General features: G+C 30.9%; 2 protein-coding genes across 2 annotated transcripts in view; one reads left to right on the top strand and one right to left on the bottom strand.

Annotated features, from left to right (window-relative positions):
* The window catches only part of LOC139493479 (importin subunit alpha-1-like), a 343,903-nt gene that overhangs the window by 247,616 nt on the left and 73,503 nt on the right, over positions 1-22,784 (top strand). The window lies entirely within an intron of this gene.
* Positions 1-22,784, bottom strand: part of LOC139493444 (RNA-binding protein 28-like) — a 53,028-nt gene that overhangs the window by 5,482 nt on the left and 24,762 nt on the right. Inside the window, exons 4-17 of the mRNA XM_071281847.1 lie at positions 17,238-17,334; positions 16,382-16,503; positions 15,949-16,043; positions 14,711-14,786; positions 13,711-13,803; positions 13,080-13,175; positions 11,634-11,813; positions 8,457-8,502; positions 7,037-7,146; positions 2,940-3,010; positions 2,552-2,687; positions 2,083-2,147; positions 1,424-1,576; positions 692-841 (exon numbers count right to left, since the gene is read on the bottom strand). Coding sequence (XP_071137948.1) covers positions 692-841; positions 1,424-1,576; positions 2,083-2,147; positions 2,552-2,687; positions 2,940-3,010; positions 7,037-7,146; positions 8,457-8,502; positions 11,634-11,813; positions 13,080-13,175; positions 13,711-13,803; positions 14,711-14,786; positions 15,949-16,043; positions 16,382-16,503; positions 17,238-17,334 — 1,490 coding nt within the window. The remainder of the gene's footprint in view (positions 1-691; positions 842-1,423; positions 1,577-2,082; positions 2,148-2,551; positions 2,688-2,939; positions 3,011-7,036; positions 7,147-8,456; positions 8,503-11,633; positions 11,814-13,079; positions 13,176-13,710; positions 13,804-14,710; positions 14,787-15,948; positions 16,044-16,381; positions 16,504-17,237; positions 17,335-22,784) is intronic.

Raw genomic sequence — 22,784 nt, 5'->3', positions numbered from 1 at the left:
ATCCTAAATCACACTTTATATAAAGATGAAAACATGAGAAATAGGTCAAATGGACATCAAATACATTTCTAAGATGTATATAAAGCTCACTGAACAAGTGTAGGTTACGTTCACATTGTTGAACCATCTCTGGTGACAAACTTTTATTTGGTAGATTATGTTTAATGATAATTTCACCATCTATATTAATTTAATTCATATTCTTGTTTGTATACACGATGAAAATACTTTGCTCATGTAAATGTAAAAGTCTGAGCAGATTCATTTTTTCCCAACTGGTTCATAGTTTTTTTTATAATCAATGTGTGGTTCATTTGATCTCAGATATTTATTGGGCAAATTCAATTCTAACGTCAATTTTTCTTGATCTCCCTAGATATGCTTTCGTGATGACACAAAAAAAGTAGACCATGTCTAATGATGTCTCATTCAAAGAACGTGTATTTTTTGCAGATAATTGGTAAAGAAAGACAACACCTGTCTAAAAACTGTCTAAAACTCATTTAATAGAGAACAAAATTTCATAACTGAATCTAATTCAATATGATGTCTCTCCATTCTCAAAAGCTAAATTTAAAATATTTAAAACAATAAGGTAACCTTGATTTTAAAATTCAACTGTCTCAATTGGAGAAATTTGATGCAGTAGTAGATTCTACGTATAATCTTTTTGCTCGACTCTTTAACATACCCTATTGTCAGTGAAGAGATCAGGATCGTTGTTTGTTTTCCTCAAAGCTTCTACGGCATGCTGATGGTCACTAAAATTGATGAAGGCATATCCTCTGGACTTAGCCACACCCTTTGTATTCACACTTTCTGTGTCTCTCATTATCCGACACTAAAGAAAATATAATATTATTATAACATTTTTATACTGTAAATTCAGAATTTATTACGATGTTTTTATTATTGCGAAAAATGCGTGAGTAATAATTTAAACTCGCATTTTTTTTTATTTATATGAATTAAACATGATTTTTCTCAATATCGAAAAAATTTAAAATAGCATGTTTTAGTCAAAAATTACAAAATCACAATAATAAATGCACGTTATAATTCTGAATTTACAGTAATATTCAGTAATTTCGCTGATAACAAGGTTGTATATATAAGTATTGCAAAGAATGCATGTTGTGTGAAATGTAATCAACTCATAATTCAAGAACTGGAAAACAGTAAGCAGGTATTGGATAGATCCATAACAAATCAATATAATACTAAGCTAACTCTGCCATCAACGCCCTAATCGTTTTGAGCCAATTTTACCTCCATGGACATCTTTGAATAATAAATCTTGCAGCAAAATATCATTTTTGTAAGACTATCAGATCCAAGTTCCTAGATTTTGTCATTAAAAAGAGAAAAATCATTAAAAAAAAATGAAAAAAAAATGCAAAGAACTTTTAATATTTTAAAATACCTCTGTAATTTTGGCTCTTTTGCCAGCAGCCTTGAGGAAGATTGCTTTCAGTTCCTTCTCATCAATAGATTTAGGTAGATTATGAACACACAGTCTGGTGGTTGATACAAATATGTTGGGATTTTTCAATCTCTGTCTCTTGGAATTTTCAATCTACAATACACAAATAAAATGAGAAAAAAAGGCTTTCAAAATGAAAGTACTAGTAGTTATCCTAAACAAATACTTACTACTTGAAATAAATTGCAATCTAATATAAATTAAAAGATAAATTGATAAAAAATCAATACAAAACATAGAGGGATTTTTTTTTATATTGATTACAAGTTTTTAACACTTTGAACATAATGTTTTTAGAATGATCATCGTGTCCTACACAGAATGTATCACTTACATTGTGCAATGGATTTCAGAAAACCTCTTCAAACTATTTTTTTAATTATTCTTCTATTTCTGTGGAAAATTTTCAGACAAATTCTAAAAAGAGATATCTATGTTCCTAGTGCTGTCTACTTACAAGTGACATAATATTCCCTAAGGCAGTCAAAGGATTTTAAGTCTTGATATTTTGTTAAATGTGTCATGCTCTTTCGCACTGATTTATAATATAGAAGAAACAATAATTTAGAACATTAGTTAATGTCCTTATGTGGTCTTACCTTCTGTCTTTTTTCTATGTCTTGTTTAGAAAGACCAACAGCATCTTTAGTTCCCCCTCTTATTACTGAAATACACATTGTTATAATGTATTTATAGCTTATTGAAAAATCCAAAATGTTCTATATCATTATTCAATAACATCAAATACTTCAAAAACTGAAATTTTCAAATCGTACTGTTGGCTGTAAAACAAAAAACATTTTGGACTTGAGATGAATGCTGTGATCGAGATTGTTTACTGTTATATGCAGTCATTGTATATGTTTTGTACACTTTTTTCTTTACTATGTAATACATGTATAAAACTTGTTTCTTTTCTTTTTCTTTGGAAATACATTTTTTTATTTGTTGATAAAATACTCATTTGTCTCTTTTCATAAAATGAGTTAGCATAACTGTTTAAATATTGTCAAAAGAAAATATCATGAAAGTAAAACAAGACAAAGTCATATTGTATTTGTAGCTTACATCCTTCTCTGACAAGATGTAAATTTCTTTTATCCTCTTTGACTTTTTCTTCTTTCTTTGCCAATTCAGTGGCTTTCTGTCTGCTCACAGCTTTAGCTATCAGAAGTTTACGACCATCAACAATAATTCCTCCACCCTGTAATACAAAATTGTATACATTTGTCAGTTTCAACAAAATTGTACAAAATTGGGACTATATAAAAGTGCCTTTAAAATAAGGCCTAAAATAAATATACTACAATATTGAATTAATCCAGATTGAAAAAAAAAGTTTTTGATTAAAAGGTTGAAAAAAATAGAAGTAAAATACTAAATTTACCGACATTTTGAATTTGTTGTTAGAAAAAAATGTCATGGTGCTGGCAATTTTAAAAAAATATTTCTTTACCTTGTCATCATCAGATTTCTGTAAACAAGCATCTGCTGCTTCACTAGTCTGAAACCGTACAAACCCTGAACCTATAAAACAAATCATAATTTTATCACTTCTGTTGTCATACAGTCGAACCATGAACAGGAAGCTCATCAGAACTCAATTCCTCATCTGGCAAAATTATACCCTCTTGATATCATTTTTCATCTTTATCACAATCAACAAATGTTTTTCACAAATCAAATTACTTCCTTTGAAATATACAGCTTTTCAAGCAAATTCAAACCAAATCCAGCAAATTCTGCAATTGTACCATTTATAAAACATACCCAACTCTATCAGTCCTATTCAGGACCAATAGCTTTGTCGTTAAATATTGTCGTGTATACAATGTTGTAGATTTCAGGACAATTGTATTATATGTCTCTGTTGAAATGTATATATATACAATAACATTTTTTTTTTTAAAAGTTAAACTTCTAATATCGATTAATTGGACTTAAAGTATTGAATTTAAAAGAATGAATAATAAAATATCCATTTAAATTAACATTTGAATCAGATTATTTCTTTAAAATAATCATGGAAACATGAATGTTTGATTATCTTTTTAAGCAAAACTTATTTCTTTAAAGAAATCTTCATAATATTCATATTTTCATAAAGTTTATGATGATACATACTTCTTTTAAGCAATTCACTATGCTGTTGAATATTAATCCTCTCCAAAAAATGTTTGAAGAAATTTTCTTTTTATTTATGAATCGGAAATGAGAAAAAATTTACCCCCCCCCCCCCCATTTTTTTTTCACATCCCCCTTTTCCTTTTTCCAAAACTGATCTCAATTCAAATTTCTAATGGAGTTTGCAACAATAACTACTCATTTAAATACATCATAAAATATTAAAATGTAAAATAAAAGTGCTTGTTATCACTGAATGGTAAAGATTGTTTTAAATTATCAGTTGGTAGTAAAAGTGAATATACATTGTATATTGTATAAAACATAATTTAAGTTGATTCAACTACTATTCTGGACAAAGAAAGATAACTTTAATTGAAAATATCTTGCTATTGCACAATATTGTGCAATTAGATATTTCTTGCTACTGCGCAATACTGTGCAATTGAAAATATTTGCTATTGCACAATACTGTGAAATTGAAGATTTCTTGCTATTGCACAATATTGTGCAATTGAAAATTTCTTGCTATTGCACAATACTGTGTAATTGAAGATTTCTTGCTATTGCTGAATACTGTGCAATTAAAAATTTCTTGCTATTGCACAATACTTAATATAATAATTTTGGATCCTGATTTGAACCAACTTGAAAACTGGGCCCATAATCAAAAATCTAAGTACATGTTTAGATTCAGCATATCAAAAAAGCCCAAGAATTCAATTTTTGTTAAAATCAAACTTAGTTTAATTTTGGACCCTTTGGACTTTAATGTAGACTAATTTGAAAACTGGACCAAAAATTAAAAATCTACATACACAGTTAGATTTGGCATATCAAAGAACCCCAATTATTCAATTTTTGATGAAATCAAACAAAGTTTAATTTTGGACCCTTTGGGCCCCTTATTCCTAAACTGTTGGGACCAAAACTCCCATAATCAAACACAACCTTCCTTATATGGTCATAAACCTTGTGTTTAAATTTCATAGATTTCTATTTACTTATACTCAAGTTATGGTGCGAAAACCAAGAATAATGCTTATTTGGGCCCTTTTTTGGCCCCTAATTCCTAAACAGTTGGGACCTTAACTCCCAAAATCAATCCCAACCTTCCTTTTGTGGTCATAAACCTTGTGTTTAAATTTCATTGGTTTCTATTTACTTATACTAAAGTTATTGTGCGAAAACCAAGAATAATGCTTATTTGGGCCCTTTTTTGGCCCTTAATTCCGAAACTGTTAGAACCAAAACTCCCCAAATCAATCCCAACCTTCCTTTTATGATCATAATCCTTGTGTCAAAATTTCATAGATTTCTATTTACTTAAACTAAAGTTATAGTGCGAAAACCAAAAAAATGCTTATTTGGCCCTTTTTGGCCCCTAATTCCTAAAATGTTGGGACCAAAACTCCCAAATACAATCCCAACCTTCCTTTTGTGGTCATAAACCTTGTGTCAAAATTTCATAGATTTCTATTCACTTTTATAAAGTAAGAGTGCGAAAAACTAAAAGTATTCGGACGACGACGACGACGCCAACGTGATACCAATATATACGACCAAAAAATTTTAATTTTTGCGGTCGTATAAAATAGAGTGTATAATGAAATCTTTTATTTTTTTCTTCATTAATAGTCTTTAATTTATCTGTAAATATCAGATGTTTATAAAATTGATCATTGACATGTAAGCCGTTATAGACCTTCAACAATGAGAAAAACAAGTGAAACTGCGAGCTACTGCTCACTGATGATACCCCCGCCGCAAGTGGATAATATTAATAGTGTAAAAATATGCAAGTGTTCGGTAAACAGGAAGTTGTCGAGTGATGAATCTGAAAAGGCATCACACGGTATAGCTGACTTATATAAATCCTGAAACCAAATTTCAGAAATCCTTGTATTGTAGTTCCTGAGAAAAATGTGACGAAAATTTTCAACTTGGCTATCATGTGTAAAATCAGACAAGTGTTCGGTAAACAGGAAGTTGTCAAGTGATGAATCTGAAAACGCATCACACGGTATGGCTGACATACATAAATGTTGATACCAAATTACAGAAAGGGTGGATGTGTAGTTCCTGAGAAAAATGTGACGAAAGTTTCATGGGACGGACTGACTGACGGACGGACTGACAGACAGAGGTAAAACAGTATACCCCCCTTTTTTAAAGTGGGGGTATAATAACTACATCTTATTTATTGTGTTACCAATGTAAATAATTTTGTGCATTTCATTTAGATATTAATTAATATTAACCGAATATCTCCATGCTATTTCTTGGTCTTTCAATACTTTGTCTATCCTATATCGGAATCCATTAATCCATTTAAAAATTAATGAACTTGCGACAAGTTTAGGATATCTTTGTTAAGATCATCCAAAGACAGCTTCGAGACGAGATCTGAGACATGTCCTAGGATAGTCATGAGAGGATCATAAGACATGTCCTAAGACATATCTTATGACAGGTCTTAGGATAGCTTCGTGAATCCAGCCCCAGGTACATTTCGCTAAAATGGGCTATCGAAAATACAGGTGAGCGGATTAATCCGGCGCTTAAATGGGCTTTAATGTTGGCGCTCAAATGTCCCCTAGTAGTTTTAATTTTTTCCCTCAAATGTCCTGCGCCCAAGCTAGATATCTGTCAAAATAAATATTCCCGTGTCACACTTAAAATAATATTTTTTTATCAAGAAATTTTGAAATCAATCATATCCAAGTATCACCAAAGAATATAATAGAAACATCAGAGATTCTGCATGAATAAATAATTTAATCAAGGAAATATTATACAAATACTTGATTTGATGCAACATTTCCATATACATCATCCGCCATTTTGAAAAATCCTGAAAAAATTCACTTTTTTATATCGATGTTTGACAGATTCTGTCCTGAAATTAAATTGTTTTAAGTAGTAGTCTTAGGTAGCTGGGGAACCGTAGCTCTTAGGTCCTTATGTTATTTTTTGACTATTTGCGGACCAAATAGTCAAAAATTAACATAAGGACCTAAGAGCTACGGTTCCGCAGCTATAGTCTTAGGCAGATGTATGTTTAAATAAACTTAATCGATTTGCAAAGTTTGATTTTTATTTATGGAATTTATTTGTTGTACAAGTAGACATGGGTATCAGTAATTTAGCATTGAGTCAACGGAGAAATGACGAGTAAAAGTGCATGTTTTTACGATTCACAAGTGACAGAATTTAATCAAAAATTAAACTGTCAGGACCGACATTATTTGATAGCAATATGTTTGAATATCAAGCATCGATTTGCAAAAGTTAGAAAACGGGTCAGGTTAATGAGAATTTTAATTTCTAGCAATATTTTCAAAGCAGCTTTACAACTGATTTGCTAGAATTTTACATTATTAACTATATAACAAAGTTGTTTTTTTTATACTTGTTCAAATACTTTACCTTTTGAATGTTCTGTCTTTGGATCACTAACAATCAGGCAATAGTTGACCCTTCCAAATTCTGACATAACTTCACTCAAAGTCTCTTTTCCAGTATCATAAGACAGGTTTCTGAAATAATACAGTACAATAAATATAGATTTATCTGTTTTAAACTTTATTAACAATATAAATTAAATCTCTCTCATTTTTAACTAATTTATACCTTTCTCAACTGCTTAATACGTTTGCTTTTTTAATTCTACATGCAGTTTGATCTCCCTTCCCCTATTAGTCAAAATTCAAATATGACATCCAATTTTCTTGATTTCATCTGAATATCCTATTGTAATGTCATGCATGAACAAATGTGAGCATGCCTGATAATGTAACATAAAGATAAAATCTTTTTTGCAGCTCTTTGAAAAAATGAACAATTTTATCCTATCATATTTGCTCTAAATGCTTTGGTTTCAGAGATATGACCCAAAAACTGCATTTGACACCTATGATCTATTTTTAGCCATGTCGGCCATCTTGGATTGAGGGCAGGGTCATTGGACACAAATTAAAACTATATACCCATATGATGATTGTGAACAAGTTTGGTTTAATTTGTCTTAGTAGTTTCAAAGGAGAAGATTTTTGATTAATCAAAAGATTACAAAAGTTTACGAATTTTTTTTTAAAAATTGACTATAAAGGGCAATAACTCCTTAAGGGGTCAACTGACCATTTTGGTCATGTTGACTTATTTGTAGATCTTACTTTGCTGAACATAATTGCTGTTTACAGATTATCTCTATCTATAATAATATTAGAGATAATAACCAAAAAACAGCATAATTTCCTTAAAATTACCAGTTCAGGGGCAGCAACCAAACAACTGGTTGTCCGATTCATCTGAAAATTGAAGGGCAGAAAGATCTTGACATAATTAACAATTTACCTCATGTCAGATTTGCTCTAAATGCTTTGGTTTCAGATATATGAGCCAAAATCTACATTTTACCCCTATGTTCTATTTCAAGCCATGGTGGCTATCTTGGTTAGTTGGCTGGGTCATCGGACACATTTTTTAAGCAAGATACCCCAATGATCATTGTAGCCAAGATTTGGCCCAGTGGTTTCAGAGGAGAAGATTTTTGTAAAAGTTAATGACGACAGACGCCAAGTGATGAGAAAAGCCGAGTAAGCCTCACATTTTACGTATAAGTTTAACTGTCTCGCATGGAGAAATAATGTATCACATTTAATGCAGTGGTAAAATCTACATTTATTTCTCCCTTATAGTGTATCGAATTATTGGATATACTCTGATATACCAAATATCATTAAAACATTTATAAGAAACAGGCATGTTAAATAAAATTAAGTTTTCAAAGGCTTCATAAATATCCTTAACACTTTACAGGACAAAATCCAATATATTTTTTTACAACCTTAAAAATAATGTACGCCCATCATCAGTGTCATCTTTCTGTATTCCTGTAAATAAATAAATAAAGTGAGGCAATAAAATTGTTATCTTTACTTATTATCAAATTTTAATAAAATAATCATTTCAAACCAAATGAAACGTTTTCCTTTAGGTTTAGGTATTTACACTTTTGTCAGTCTTATTGAATCTGTGTAGTTTATTCAATTGGACATTTACATTTCTTCAAAAAGAAATCCATCACTTATTGATTAGTTTAGCTAAAAAAAAAATATTTTCTAAGTAGATGAAAATACATGTACAGTGTTCTCCCCAGAAATTTTGGATAGCATCACATTTTGCGTAAAAAAAAATAACTGTATTTTTTTTAATGTCGTTTGTCGTGTCGCATTGATGCTCTATTTCCTTTATATGTTTTAGTTTATGTTGTTCAATTCATAACTGAGAATACAATTTAAACTATAACCACAAAAACAGTTGTTTCAGTTTATGTCTTCTTTAGTCATTTATAGTTACAGAATTATTTTTTTCCTCTTGTGCCAAATAAAAATAAATATGTGGTTTCAGTTACCCAACAATAAGTCAAATGAATGAATGGTTCATTATAGTGCAACCTGTATTTATACAAAACTAAATTATCTAGTACACAAAATTAACTACTTTTTATATTATATCAAGTAAAGATAAAGTAGCAAAAGAAGCAAAAAAAAATCAATTTAAAAACTTTTTTTTATCATGTTTATGAAATTCATCGTTTCATGCCACTCAATGAATTAGTCCCAGTTGTTTCTTATCTTTACATCAAAATCATATGTATTTTTAACAAAGTTATCTAACAAATAGTCTGTTAATGCGTAGTTTTCTCTCTTGGTTTAATTTTTCTGTCTACTGTCCATCTGTTGTCATTATCGTGAAAATGCGGATTTTTGTCATATCTGGTCCGGTTCCGATCCATAGTTTACACAAAAATGTGCAATGGCGGCCGTAGTAAAAATTACGAAAATGAGACCGAGAATAAACATTGTTTGACAAGAGATTGTGAATGAATAAGACGCTTTTAATGCATTAAATGGATTAAACATAAACTTAAGCCAATTATGATAACTTTTTAAAGAAGTATTAAACTTATTTTAGCTCTAAACCAAAATTCTCGCTCTCGTATTACCGGAAGAGAAAGAAAGTAATTTTTGGAGAGTTGCACAAATAAACGACTTTTAAAAAAAAATAAAAATCGTTTCAATCTTTGAAATTTCGTAATACAAAACGTTGATTTCGAATTGTTTTGTGATTGCATTTTTCCATGTCGATATTGGTGATTGCAGACACGTGGTATTAGTCATGTCACAAGTGTCAGCTTGGGATATTCGCATCCAAATACTTTTACAGTTATCACCCTGAGGGCAATTAACACCTAGCTATTTAATCTCTTAATTGCCTTTAGTGTCCACTTAAAGGGATTACAATTAAAGGTGATATAACTTTTATGATCATAATCGATAATAGATGAAAGTTCAAAATTGAGGACAAGTAAAATAGCATCTTCAAAATAATTATAGCGTCGCGGGAATAATTATAGCGTCGCGGGAACTATTATAGCATCACGGTGAAAAAATATAGCGTCGCGGTACCGGGACGCTAAAACGGCCTGGGGAGAACACTGCATGTATCAACTCACAAAAATTGCTTTTGATGTTGAATTTATTAAAGCCTTATTAAAAAAAACCTTGTGCTGTTTTAGCAATGTACTTTAAAAATTATCGATTTCCTATCAGAAAGTAAGTTCTATTCATGACACCTGATGATTGCCACAAGGTTAACCATGTCATTATAATCAATTACAGTAGATGAGACTTCTAAGGTGATAACTGCTAGGTAATTAAGACAATTTGCCTTGTAGTCACCATCAGAATTATTTTAGATTTGATAATTGTGGCAGCGCTTGGGTTTGCATATTTTATCTCATCACCAGTGGAAAGGTGCAATATTAACTGTAGTTTCCTGAAGAAAACCTAATTTATAACAGAAAGTCAATAACCATAATGAACTTGTTAAAAACATTGTTTTACTTGTTTTTTCGTGAAAATAGCAAATTCAACTGTTGTTGCCTCCCCTCACTTTTGATACAAAAATAACAAAACCGTCCCACATTGTTGATAGTATTTACTTCTATTTCTTTTTTTCATACAATTTTTCACTATTCTGTAAATCTGAACACCCATTATTCTCTTTTCTTCATTCAATTACCCAATTTTTTCTATTCTAAATTTTTAAATTAAAAAAAAAAAATCTTTATGCTGTAGTATTTATAGACCATAAGCTAATTATAAGAACAATAGTCATTATATAAGTCCTATTAGTCAGTGTTTGGAGACATAAAAATTCAAATAAAAACAGTGTTTGGAGACATAAAAATTCAAATAAAAACATTCAATATGATGTTTTGTGGAAAAAACAGTTGCTTTTTTTCATCTTTATTTTGATATTTTAATACTTATACATATCAAATACTGACAAAGAAAATGTTCTTTTTTCATGCATATTAACCCTATGCAATAACTATTTTAGAGCAACATGTTACACAGACTGAGTGCATAAGAAATTTAAATTGAAAACAGTTTTAATTTTGGTAGAAGAAATCAAGACTCTAGCTGGCTCTAAAATTGACTCCAAGTATTCAAAATTTGCGACAACAAAATATAGCAGCTGGTGATTTTTCTGGCTCCAACTTTTTTGGAGCCAGAGCAGCCCCTGTAAGTTTATTTTGTCTCTTTTAATTAACAATGCTGTGGTGTATGAGTTTGTATTGCTATGTACTTAGACAATGTATCAATGCTTTATTTAATGCAAATTTTATAGAACAAATAATCAAAACAACAAGTTATGCAAGATGGATACACACAGAATCGTAGACCAAAAAAAATTTGATTATTCTCTTTTCCTAGCCTAAAAAAATGACCTGCCCTCCACTGGCACCCTGCCCTTTTCAATTTCTAGCCTGGAGCACTGTCATGCGTACCAACTTTTAGGGATAAGGAAAAATTGTAGTTTCGTAGATATTTAGTTTTGTGGTTGTGCCAATCTGCATACAAGCCTATAGAAAGTTTGTACTTGGTTTATCATTCAAATTCATGGTTCACCTTTACAAAATTAGTATTACATGTATACTAATGTAACAACTTACTTTTCTTTTTTTCCTGTGATGGACTAGAATCTTGAAACCCCTCATCTATTGAATCATTGGCCACTGAATCATCACTGTCTTCATCTCCACTATCATTGCTGTCAGACATATCATCACTTTCATCCACTTCCTCTTCTTGTTCCTCATCTGATGCTTCGGTATCACTCTCACTGTCTTCATCTAACAATTATTTATATATCAATTAGCACAGATCCTTATATCTTAAAATTGAACAAAGGAAAAATAAAAGTTTACAACAACTTTAAGGGGTTTTGTGGCAGTCAAGAAACTTGTAACATCCTTAAGAAAAAGTTAAATGACAGCTGATAGTTGGTCAATGATGCAAAGGGTTAAAAATTTCAACAGGAAGAAATTTTGCGAAAAAATAATGTTAAGGTGGCTCCTGGGTACAAAAATTTCAGCAAAAAATTAAACTTTTATTTTTCATTACAAGTTTTATTTATTACACTATTAGTTATTACTTTATGATATGGTATAAAAATCAACCCCAAAAATTGATTCAGTTTGGCCCCAGATGACCTTTAAAATGTTTATATCATTGAAAAAGCTCCAAATTATCTCCCTTTGGTGCAAAAATGCCATTTTTGGCATTAAATTTGAAATATCTTTTTTAACTCATCGGTGACTTATATTTTTTTATTATTGTTTTCAAATAAGCTGTACATAAACTAAATAATTGTAAAATTTAAGCGATTTCTGTAATTAGGTTATTTTTTTATTTCGATATCTACTTCTATTAGTTCAACAGAAAAAAAGGACATTAACAAAAATGTATGCTTCTTCCAGAGGCAGATTGTGAGCTTAAATGAACAGTAACCCCATCTTTTTATTTCATTTTTCTTTTAAGTATATGATAAAGTTCATTTATAAAAAAATATAGCGAAATCCTGTAGAATTTTTTTTTTTATTTATACCCAGGAGCCCCCTTAAAGTAGGCATGTAGACCCTGCAATCACTCTATATTCCAAATACACTTATCTCTTTACTCATAATAAGTGAGAAAATCATTTGTTAAAGAAACTATAAATTTTTATTAACCAGGCACTGAACAAAAGGACAAAAGACATACAGCAGATGGAAACTTCACAACACAAGGCATTGATATACAAGGTGGGAGTATCAAGGTCTTTTCCTTCAACAATAAAGCTTTAAACAAAAAGTGTATGCCATTGCTTGATTAGCACTCCATTTTCTATTGTATAATCTTTTGTTTGGTTCAACTCTCCATCATTCAACACTGCTAAAAAATTTGAAAACTTTAAAAGTGTGATGTCTGTTTATTTTTCAATCAACCTGGATGTTTTATTTTTTTGATGGACTGGAAATGATAGCCAGTTGTATCAATAACAGTTGTTAATATGTGTTTGAGTTATAATATTTTTATACCTTGTGTATAATTATATAATTATTGAAAATATCCAATACCTTGTTCCATGCTACTAGAGTCACCATCTGATTCAACTTGGTTGTCTTTCTCAAACTTATTCTTTGGTACTGCCCAATCCACTGCCACTGATCTACCTAAAACAGAAAACATAAGCATGAAAATTGTATTCAAAAAATCAGATCTAGCTAAAATAGGAAGTGTTGAGTATTAAACAGATAATTTCATCAAAGGTACTAGGCTTAAAATTATGTAGGCCAGAGGCACATTTTGTCTACAAAAACCTCTGCAGTGATGCTCTTATCAAAGAGTCAAAATGTCAAATAAAGTACAAGTTGAGGGCATTAAGAACCAAAATTCCATAAGTTTTACCAAACAGTGTTTTGTGCACAAATGATATCCCAAGTATAAAGTATTTTGTACCATGAACTTGAGTTCACTCATCAACTGATAAAGGATGCTCACATGAAGCTATTTAAAATAAATTTCAGGAGGTTCATTTTGAATAGTTCCTGAGAAAAATGTGACTTATATATACATAACATATATAATGATTATGTGTAAGAATGAGTTGGATGGATAATAAACTAGTAAAAGTGCCCTATCAAAAAAGGTCTTGAACTGATAAATAATTGATAAAATTATAGATCTATAAATATAATGTAAACTCACCTCTGATCATTTTTGTATTCATTTTCTGTAATGCCTGTTCTGCTGATGTTAAGTCTGCAAACTGTACAAATCCAAAACCAAACATCCTACCATCTACAAAAATATACAAAAGTTTATATGTACATTACTTGAAACATGTTATTCTTCTGAGAATTCTTCAACACAAAGATCATCATCAGAGTTCGCGAAATCTTTTTTTCCCTGGTGGTCCTTGAAGAAAATCAATTGGTCCTCACTATTAACTCTATTGAAAAATACTAAAATTGTGTCAGTCCTATGCAAAATTTTGGTGGTAAAATCCTGAGGACTGACACTTTTCACGATGTCTGCATCATATTTGAAATTAACTAAACAAGCACTGTGTAACAAGATGAGTTTTCTATAGTTCATGACTGAAAATCATGGGGTGAAATTCAGATTTGTTTTGTCTAATATATTTGAAATATTGTCTTATATACATTATAAGTTTTTCTCTAATTCTTAGTGAATTTATCCCTTTCTACACCCATTGTATAAAAAAAATTAATCAACGTGTGGTTCGTTTGATCTCAGTTCATCATTGGTTAAATCCGATTATGAAGTAGAATTTTCTACCTTTCCTCTGAATTTCCTATTGTGACAGCATGAAATAAGGCGACCATGCCTGATGACGTCACATAGAAAGAACACATCTTTTTGCAGATCATTTGTAAAGAAGAAATAAGTTTGCCTGCATATTGTTTGAAAATCATTAGAGAAACAGATTCCACCATCAAATCTTGTGTAATACGATATTTATCCACTCTCTACAGTTAAATTTTAACTATTTAAAATTTAACTGTCTCCAGTGTTTAAATATCGTATCACACTCGATGCAGTGGTAGAATCTATATATAACAACATATCATTATATATGGTTGATGTCCTATGGCAAATATCACATGCTCATTCAAGAAGATATCTCTGCCATCTAAATATACTGTCTATACATTTATAAATCATACAAGTAGATAATACTTACTTGGCTGTTTAGGAATATTGACCTCCTTTACTTCACCAAACTGAGTAAAAACTTCTTTCAAATGAGGTTCTGAGCACTAAAAATATGTTTTTTTCATACAAAAAATATTTAAAAATACTGTATTGTTTCAGATAAATGTTCTTGTGAACAAGTCTTACACCACTATGGAATTTCAATATATAAATCTTAATACAAAGCTGAAACAATTTCACTCATACTGTTAATTTTGTGTTTTGTGTGTTGGATTCTAAAACAATCACCGTTGTTTTAAGCATTCCTTAAAATAAATATTTCAATGTATTGGTGCAATATTCATAGTTTTTTGCGATTACCTATAAAACAATTTGGAACAGTGAAATAACTTCAGAACTTTGTACAGTGAATTTCAAAAATAGCTGATCAGTAGCAGTAATATTTTGAAAGTGACTAAAGTTTCTTTAATTTTTTTAGAATTAATGCACAAAAAAACATAAACCCAACTTCCAGTTTAATATCTGGGAAAGTGTAATTATGGATCCTCTGTAGCAAACCACTACATTTTTGAAAGACCAGGGTTATTACTGAGGGTCTAAAATGTAATACAATACAAAATCGATAGATGTACATACAAACCTGTTTTAAGAGACCACTTAAGGGAGAGCAAAAAAGTCGACTCTTAAGACAGGTGGTATTTTAATACAGGTACAATCTATATAAAATGTACTACAGAGGGATATAAAATCAATGGTCCTATAATACAGGTTTTTCTTAATACAGGTGGTCTCTTGAGCATATTTGACTGTATTTGGTTTGCTAAGCAGTTTCAAAAAAAATCCTTCCAAATGCCATCATGAGTTGCTTAAGGCGATAAAAATTGTGCTACCAATTCCTGATAAATACATTGCCGGTAATACAAATCTTAAAATGAAATAATTAAACGTTTTTCATTACGCAAAATTATAAATTGTCATGGCGGTAAATAAAGTAAATATTTTTTGCACAAAAGAATCTATAAACAAATTAAAGTTTGAAATGCAGGGGAATTTGTTATATTCACAAGAGGGTTCAAGTGTGGAAATATCTATTATATTCCATCCTTCTAGAAATCATAGGCTCATGGGGTCAATGGATGCTCTCTGAATAAATAATTTTCATTTAACATCCCCACCCTTACATGCAGATTATAAAACAGAATGGCACTGTCTAACTTCAAAGGGGATACAACTTAAGGTTTGAATGAATATAAATAAATACATTACATGGAATGACAAATTTCTGATGATAAGTCTGCTCTGCTTCAATGATTTTTGAGGAATTTCTTTGTTTTCTTTTGATAACTGTACTGCCTTTAATCCTGCATAATCAACCAACATTGCAATATAGAATGAATAGAATTGTAATCGTAAGAGCTTCAGATGCTAAATCTACATTCAATATGTGTGACATAAATCAATTACCAATTACACAACATGTTAACAAACAAATGTTTTATACAAGTATTATAAAATCAGTGTTCAATTTTCAGCTATTATTTCATACACCAGTTTAGTTACAGTTGTCTCATTTTATATGTGTCAATATTTTTTTAATAACTTAGTCTGTTTATTTATTGTAAATTGAAATTTTTGGAAACTGATGTTATTTTTTACATAACAAAATTAGATTTATGTTTCAGAGCTATATAGAATTTACCTTTCTTTTCTACCTTCTTTTGTCCTTTTTTTAAATCTCTGATAGACTTGAACCTTACAAATACTGTTAGCTGATTCCTGCCTTTTATTGGATAGTCAATCTTAGATATGTTCTTGATTTTTCTGGTAAAATAAAGGAAGAAAACTGTTACACATATACTGCAAAGAAAGAATAGTTTGTTTCATTCTTCTTGCTATGGTATGGAATTTTTCAGAAAATGAAACAAAAAAATATGAACTTAATTTTCAAATCATCTCTTTTGTCGTAAAGTTTTGTTCTCAATTTATCCTCATTGTCAATTTCTAAATGTAAGTCACGAAATGAAACTGACATAACTGTAACTGTTGTATCTTTTATTTCTACTTTAATGTGATACACTTATTCGAGAATATTATACAATTACTGTCTTTTGGTGAGGTAAATATGTGGTTTTATTGACTTTTGAAAAACTGATATTCATTAAGGCCAAAACCAATGATATGTACAATCAAACGTTTTTTTACTAAAATTATGCATGCAACGTTTTGTATGGTGAATATACTTTTTCGACAGGTGAATATGCTTTTTTATTCAAAATACCATTCATATAGAAAAACCTACTAAAGTTTAATCAATATTGAATAATTATTTTTATTTAAATTTTTCAATTAGATATTCTATTATCAAACCAACTTTTTCAAAGAAAAACTTGATATATAGAATTACACTTTTCTCTTGTAGATTTTGCTATTAAATTTTGTTGATGTTTATAATTTTTTTCATATATATAAATGGCACTTATTAGAAAGGTCTTGATTTTCATTTATCATAATAAATCACCACAACAAATGAATATGTATCATAAATTAATATTTACAATTTATCAAGAGTTGTCTGCACTTGATCTTCATCTTGAATTCCCGACACTACTAATGTTTTTGCCTTTAGATAAGATATTTCTTCCTTTTTTGTACCTGTGAAAAAAACAAATCAAAGCGCTGTAAGCACTATAGGCAGTTAACCAAAAACCAAGGCAAACATAATTATGAAAACTGTGGCAATGTTGCTTCAATTTTTTTTTTTAAGATTTAAAAGAACAAACATTAAACATTCATATATAATTGTACATTTATGTTCATTTAATGAATTAATCATTAAGGCAAATAATTCATATTTTATCAAGGTTTTCAATAGCAACGCATATATCAAGTATATTTTTTTTCGTGGTCATGAGTCTTGAGTCAGCAGTGGTACAAATTCGCAATGACTGCAGTTCTTCTAGTTGATAGTTAATGTTGGTATTAGTTGACTGTTAGTAGTTCAAGTTGACTTTAGTACAAGCTTGTAAAAGTATGAATGGACTTGCTTCCCTGGAAAGAAAACTGAGTTTGTGTTCTACAGTACAAAAGTTACGAGACACAAATCTGACAAATGTTTACTACTACAGGGATCAATGGTGAGGTCTGACTTACCTGTCCATAGTAAATGTAAATGACTCCCACCTTCACCCCAAGTCCATGATGTCTAAGTTTGGAATAAAATGACAGGTGTTAGGCCTAGCAAAGTGATATGCATATGTGACGCCTATGAGATTGACCTTGTATGTCATTCAATCTTTTTGAAATGACAAACAGGAATGAATATGGTTTAGGAGTTGGTATCTCAATCTTTTACAAGTTCTCAAAACACACACAAGAGGGTGTGGGGTGACCCTAGGGACTACTCCTATTTTTCATTTGATTTTTTATATTGTCCCATACATGAATATATATGGTTTAGGGGTGGGGATCTCGACCATTATCAAGTTTTCAAACAGGAGGGGGTGGCGGACCCCAGTGACTTTCCCTATACTTATTTGATTTGTTATATTGTCCAATACGTGAATATATATGGTTGAGGGGTGGGGATCTCATCTGTTTCCAAACAGGATTGGGTAGGGTGACCCTTAGGACTCTCCCTATATTTCATTGGATTAGTTCTTTTGTCCCATACATGAAAATATATGGCAACTTAATTTTAAGGTGGGGATCCTGACTGTTTCCAAGTTCTCAAACAACAGGAGGGGTGGGGTGATCGCAGGGACTCCCCCTATAATTTATTTGATTTGTTATTTAGTGCCATACATGAGTATATATGGTTAAGGGGTGAGGATCTATACTGTTTCCAAGTTCTCAAACAGGAGGGTGCAGAGACCCTAGGGACTCCCCCTATAATTCATTTGATTTGTTATATTGTCCAATACATGAATATATATGGTTTATGGGTGGGGATCCGATCTCAACCGTTTTCAAATTCTCAAACAGGAAGGGGTAGAGTGGCCCCACGAACTCCACCTATATTTCATATGATTTGTTATATTGTCCCATAAATGAATATATTATGGTTTAGGGGTGGGATATCGACTGTTTCCAAGTTCTCAAACAGGAGGGTGGGATGACCCACAGGGACTCCCCCTATATTTCATTTGATTTATTATATTGTCCCATACATGAATATATATGGTTTAGGGGTAGGGATCTCCACTGTTTCAAAGTTCCCAAACAGGAGGGGTGGGGTGACCCCAGGGACTCCCCCTGTATTTTATTTGATTGGTTATATTGTCCCATACATGAATAAATATGGTTGAGGGATGGAGATCTCGACTGTTTCCAAGTTCTAAAGCAGGAGGTGGTGGGTGACCCTAGAAACTTCACCTATATTTCATTTGATTAGTTATATAGTCCCATACATGAATGTATATGGTTGAGAAGTGGGGATCTCATCCGTTTTAAAGTTATCAAACAGGAGTGGGTAGAGTGCCCCAAAGGACTCCACATAAATATCATATGATTTGCTTACATTCAGGTATCATATAATCTAGTTGCACTATATGTGTAAAATAAGAAACTTCCAGCTATTTTAACTGAGCCATCAAAATTGAGAAAAAAAATACCCATTGAAATTGCAGTAAAATGTTTACACTTTAAAAGCATCTAAATTGCTTTACCAATATTTATTACTGAAAAATTTATACTGTCACCAGGACCATATATATTGTAAGATATACTGTTCCCAGGTGTGACAAAGACTCACAATGTATTGGATTTTGACATTAAAATTTGTCAAAAAGTAATTTTGAGTTTCAATACAAAATATTTTCTGTTTTTTCATTCTTTTACATATATCTTTTGGTTTTCAATTCTAGTGTTTATATTTATTTACCATGCAAAGATGTATTTTGTCATCTGTCTGATTTTTTTAAAAGTTGATCGCCAAAACCCAGAGTTACCCATATCCGCTTCTGGAACCGGATCCGATATTGTAATTTTCTTCTCATGTCAGCCATTTTGTTTTCAATGATGTTTTTGTCAGTTACGATTTTACTCGAATTTACACATTATTTGTTGACGATTTTCTGTATAAAGCTAGTGGTTGAACAAAATGAACATCGCTGTCATGAATAATAATGCTAAAAATAAGTTTTGAGATCGTTTATTAGGAGACTTTGGTAAAAAGGTTTGCAAAGTTATTTTTTTATTTCCTCTCCAGTCTGGTACCTCGAATGACCAAATAACACTGTAAATATCAGAATAACACTTGTAATGACCGAATAACACTTGAAATTTTAAAATTAGCACATATTGGTAACTTTTAAAAATTAATTATTAAATAATAGTATATTACATGTATTATCCATGTATTTTATAGCTTTAAAATGATTTACAGCGAGCAGATAGGTTCATAAAGAACTTTTAAAATTTAGTGTCTACATCCAGCATGGTGACCACGGAAATCACAATGGCCGCCATGTTGGAAGTACACACTAAATATAAAATGATCTTTATGAACTTATCTGCATTCTTTAAATCATTTTTAAGTTATAGAATACATCGAAAATATATTATTATTTAATAATCAATGTTTAAAAGTCACCAATATGTGCTAATATTAAAATTTCAGTGTTATTCGGTCATTACAAGTGTTATTCGGTCATTCGTATTACCCTCTCAAGTCGGCCATTTGGAAAATCTAAAATACTTGTCTTTAGAGATTTTCAGAAATTAAACATTTCATACATTTGTTCCTTGACAGCTTAGCCAAAATCTGAGGGGATAATAAACTACATAAAGATTCCTAATATGCCCTACTTCCTATGTGCAACTTCAAAACTTTTGGATAATTCGACGATCATTTAAGGTTTTTCTGGTCATATTTTTTGTTATTGAAGAATTAAAAGTATGAAAAAACTGTCCAATTAGTTATAAATAACATAACATCGAGCTAGATAATAACAATGGCACATATTTCAGCATTTATTGGGTAGAACACAAATCTAGGGTGCTCGCATAAGGCAGCTTAACTGCCTAAAAATCAATGTGAAGCAGACTTCTTTAACCCTTGTATATCTTTAACAGTCTGCCCCAAACAAACATCATCAAAATATTATTCATATCTTCCAGACTGTTGAAATCTCCACAGGGGATTGTTAGCACAAGAAAACCTGTTGGATCTCTTATGTCATAAGTCTTTTCAATTTTCTATTCTTTGGTTTTTAACTCTTTTGAATGTCTGTTTATTAAATATTCATGTATTTTATTTCGTTTGAAATAGGGTTTTTCCCGTTTGCTATTTGTAGTTAATATTTATAGATGGGAACTAGTATAACTAGTTTGGATACTGGTTTTGTAACAGTATGTACTATTTATAAGTTTGATGTTAGGTGCAGGAGGCACGAGGAAAGTTTTGGCGGTTTTTATGGGTGGGGTTTAAAGGTACTATATAAAGTTTGGGATCTAAATGTATTAGTATCGAAGGTGCTCGCAGTTACGTCGGATTGAAGTTGGTCACATAGGTATATGTGCAGTTGCTGCTATGTTTATTGTACGTACAGGCGTTGGAGGCATTAGCCGGGGGAAAAGAAACGATGCGAAAGAGGAACAATGTTATATGTCATGTGTTTATATAATGTTTCGATTGAAGAAATATGTACAATTCAGTAAAATAAAATATTGTATCGCAAGAGAAAATAAGATGTTACTGCGAGCAACTAATCCTATATCTGTGTTTGTCTTGTTTATAGCCTATTGAATTAGAAATTAAATGCTTTAAATTCGGACGAGCAGGGCGAGGGAGAATTTAAATTTAAATAATGGTAGATTTCAAGAGTCAGGCCGTGTTCACATTGACCTAAACTCGGTGTTGTGTAAGTGTAACTCACACGTAAACTAAACAAAATTACGTTCCCATTGATAAAACTCAATGTTTACATGTAGTGTAAAACATGTTTTGTCTACATGCAGTCGATACTCGATGTAGGCCTTGTGTAGATTAAGTGTACACAAAACTAGGCATTTAAAACATTAGTTTCACTGTGTATATTTAAGGAAGAAACAATTTTTGAATAAAATTGATGGTAAACAATTATTAATAAAGTTCTTTACAGAAATATTAGTCTAAACTTGATATATTTATTTGGTTTTTTTAAAACTTAACGTAGCTTTGTTAAGCCCTTACCAAGACTCAAAGCAGCATCATTGCTGAACACATGTATAATTCATTTGAAAATTAAGGTCTTTCCGAATCGACTTGACTTGCACAGAAATGTTTGCCTCTGGTCTTTACTCAAACAACGATTCACTCATAAATGCAATTACTTAAAAAGTGTGAGGTAAATGTATTGTTTGTCTAGTACATGTATCTCGGATCCGTTAAATTACCCTTAAAACAAAACCAAAAAACATTCTCCCCTCCCTTTGCCAAATACTCCTTGGAGAAGAAATACCATTTGAAACAAACAGAAAAGGTAGGAATATAGTGATCCCTAATATATCATTCCTTCTTCTCCTTCAATCTCTGTACCGATCGATGTAATGCATTGGCTTTATGAGAATAAAAATATATATTCTTCGCCTGTAAGCAAGCTGCTGCAGCCTACATTTTCTGATGCTTAATCGAGACATCTTTATTATTTTTAAACTACAGCAAATCATCAAAATGGCTTTCATAAAAAAGCAACCACTTAACTTTAAAAAAAAGGGGGGGGGGGGTATTTTGTTAATTTATCTGAGCCAGAAATTTTTCCGCGCAAACGTTTTATTCCGGGTTTTTTTTATCGATGCTGGTAATCAATTTTTTTTTCAACATTTAACACTATAATTATAATGTATGGGGAAATTCTTGATTTAGAATATTTTTGTATCATCTGTGGACCTTTTTTTTTCCAATTGGGGGTCGGAATATTTCCATTCAATCTATTATAATCTTTAAATCTTTGATGGATTAGTTTTATACACTTTTGAAAAAAATACTTTTTAATAATTTAATTTACAAAAAGACATGACAGATATACATATCATTTTTATGGAAAATCATAGATTAAATTATTTCCAAAGTTTGTGCTAAGGCCACACCAATTTGATTCCTTGTTCGACGGACCCGCCCGCAC

This window comes from Mytilus edulis, chromosome 10 (genome assembly GCF_963676685.1).
Source record: "Mytilus edulis chromosome 10, xbMytEdul2.2, whole genome shotgun sequence".
In the NCBI taxonomy this organism is placed as follows: Eukaryota; Metazoa; Mollusca; class Bivalvia; order Mytilida; family Mytilidae; genus Mytilus; species Mytilus edulis.
Note: the sequence above shows the minus strand (reverse complement) of the source record. Positions and strands in the feature narration are given on the sequence as shown.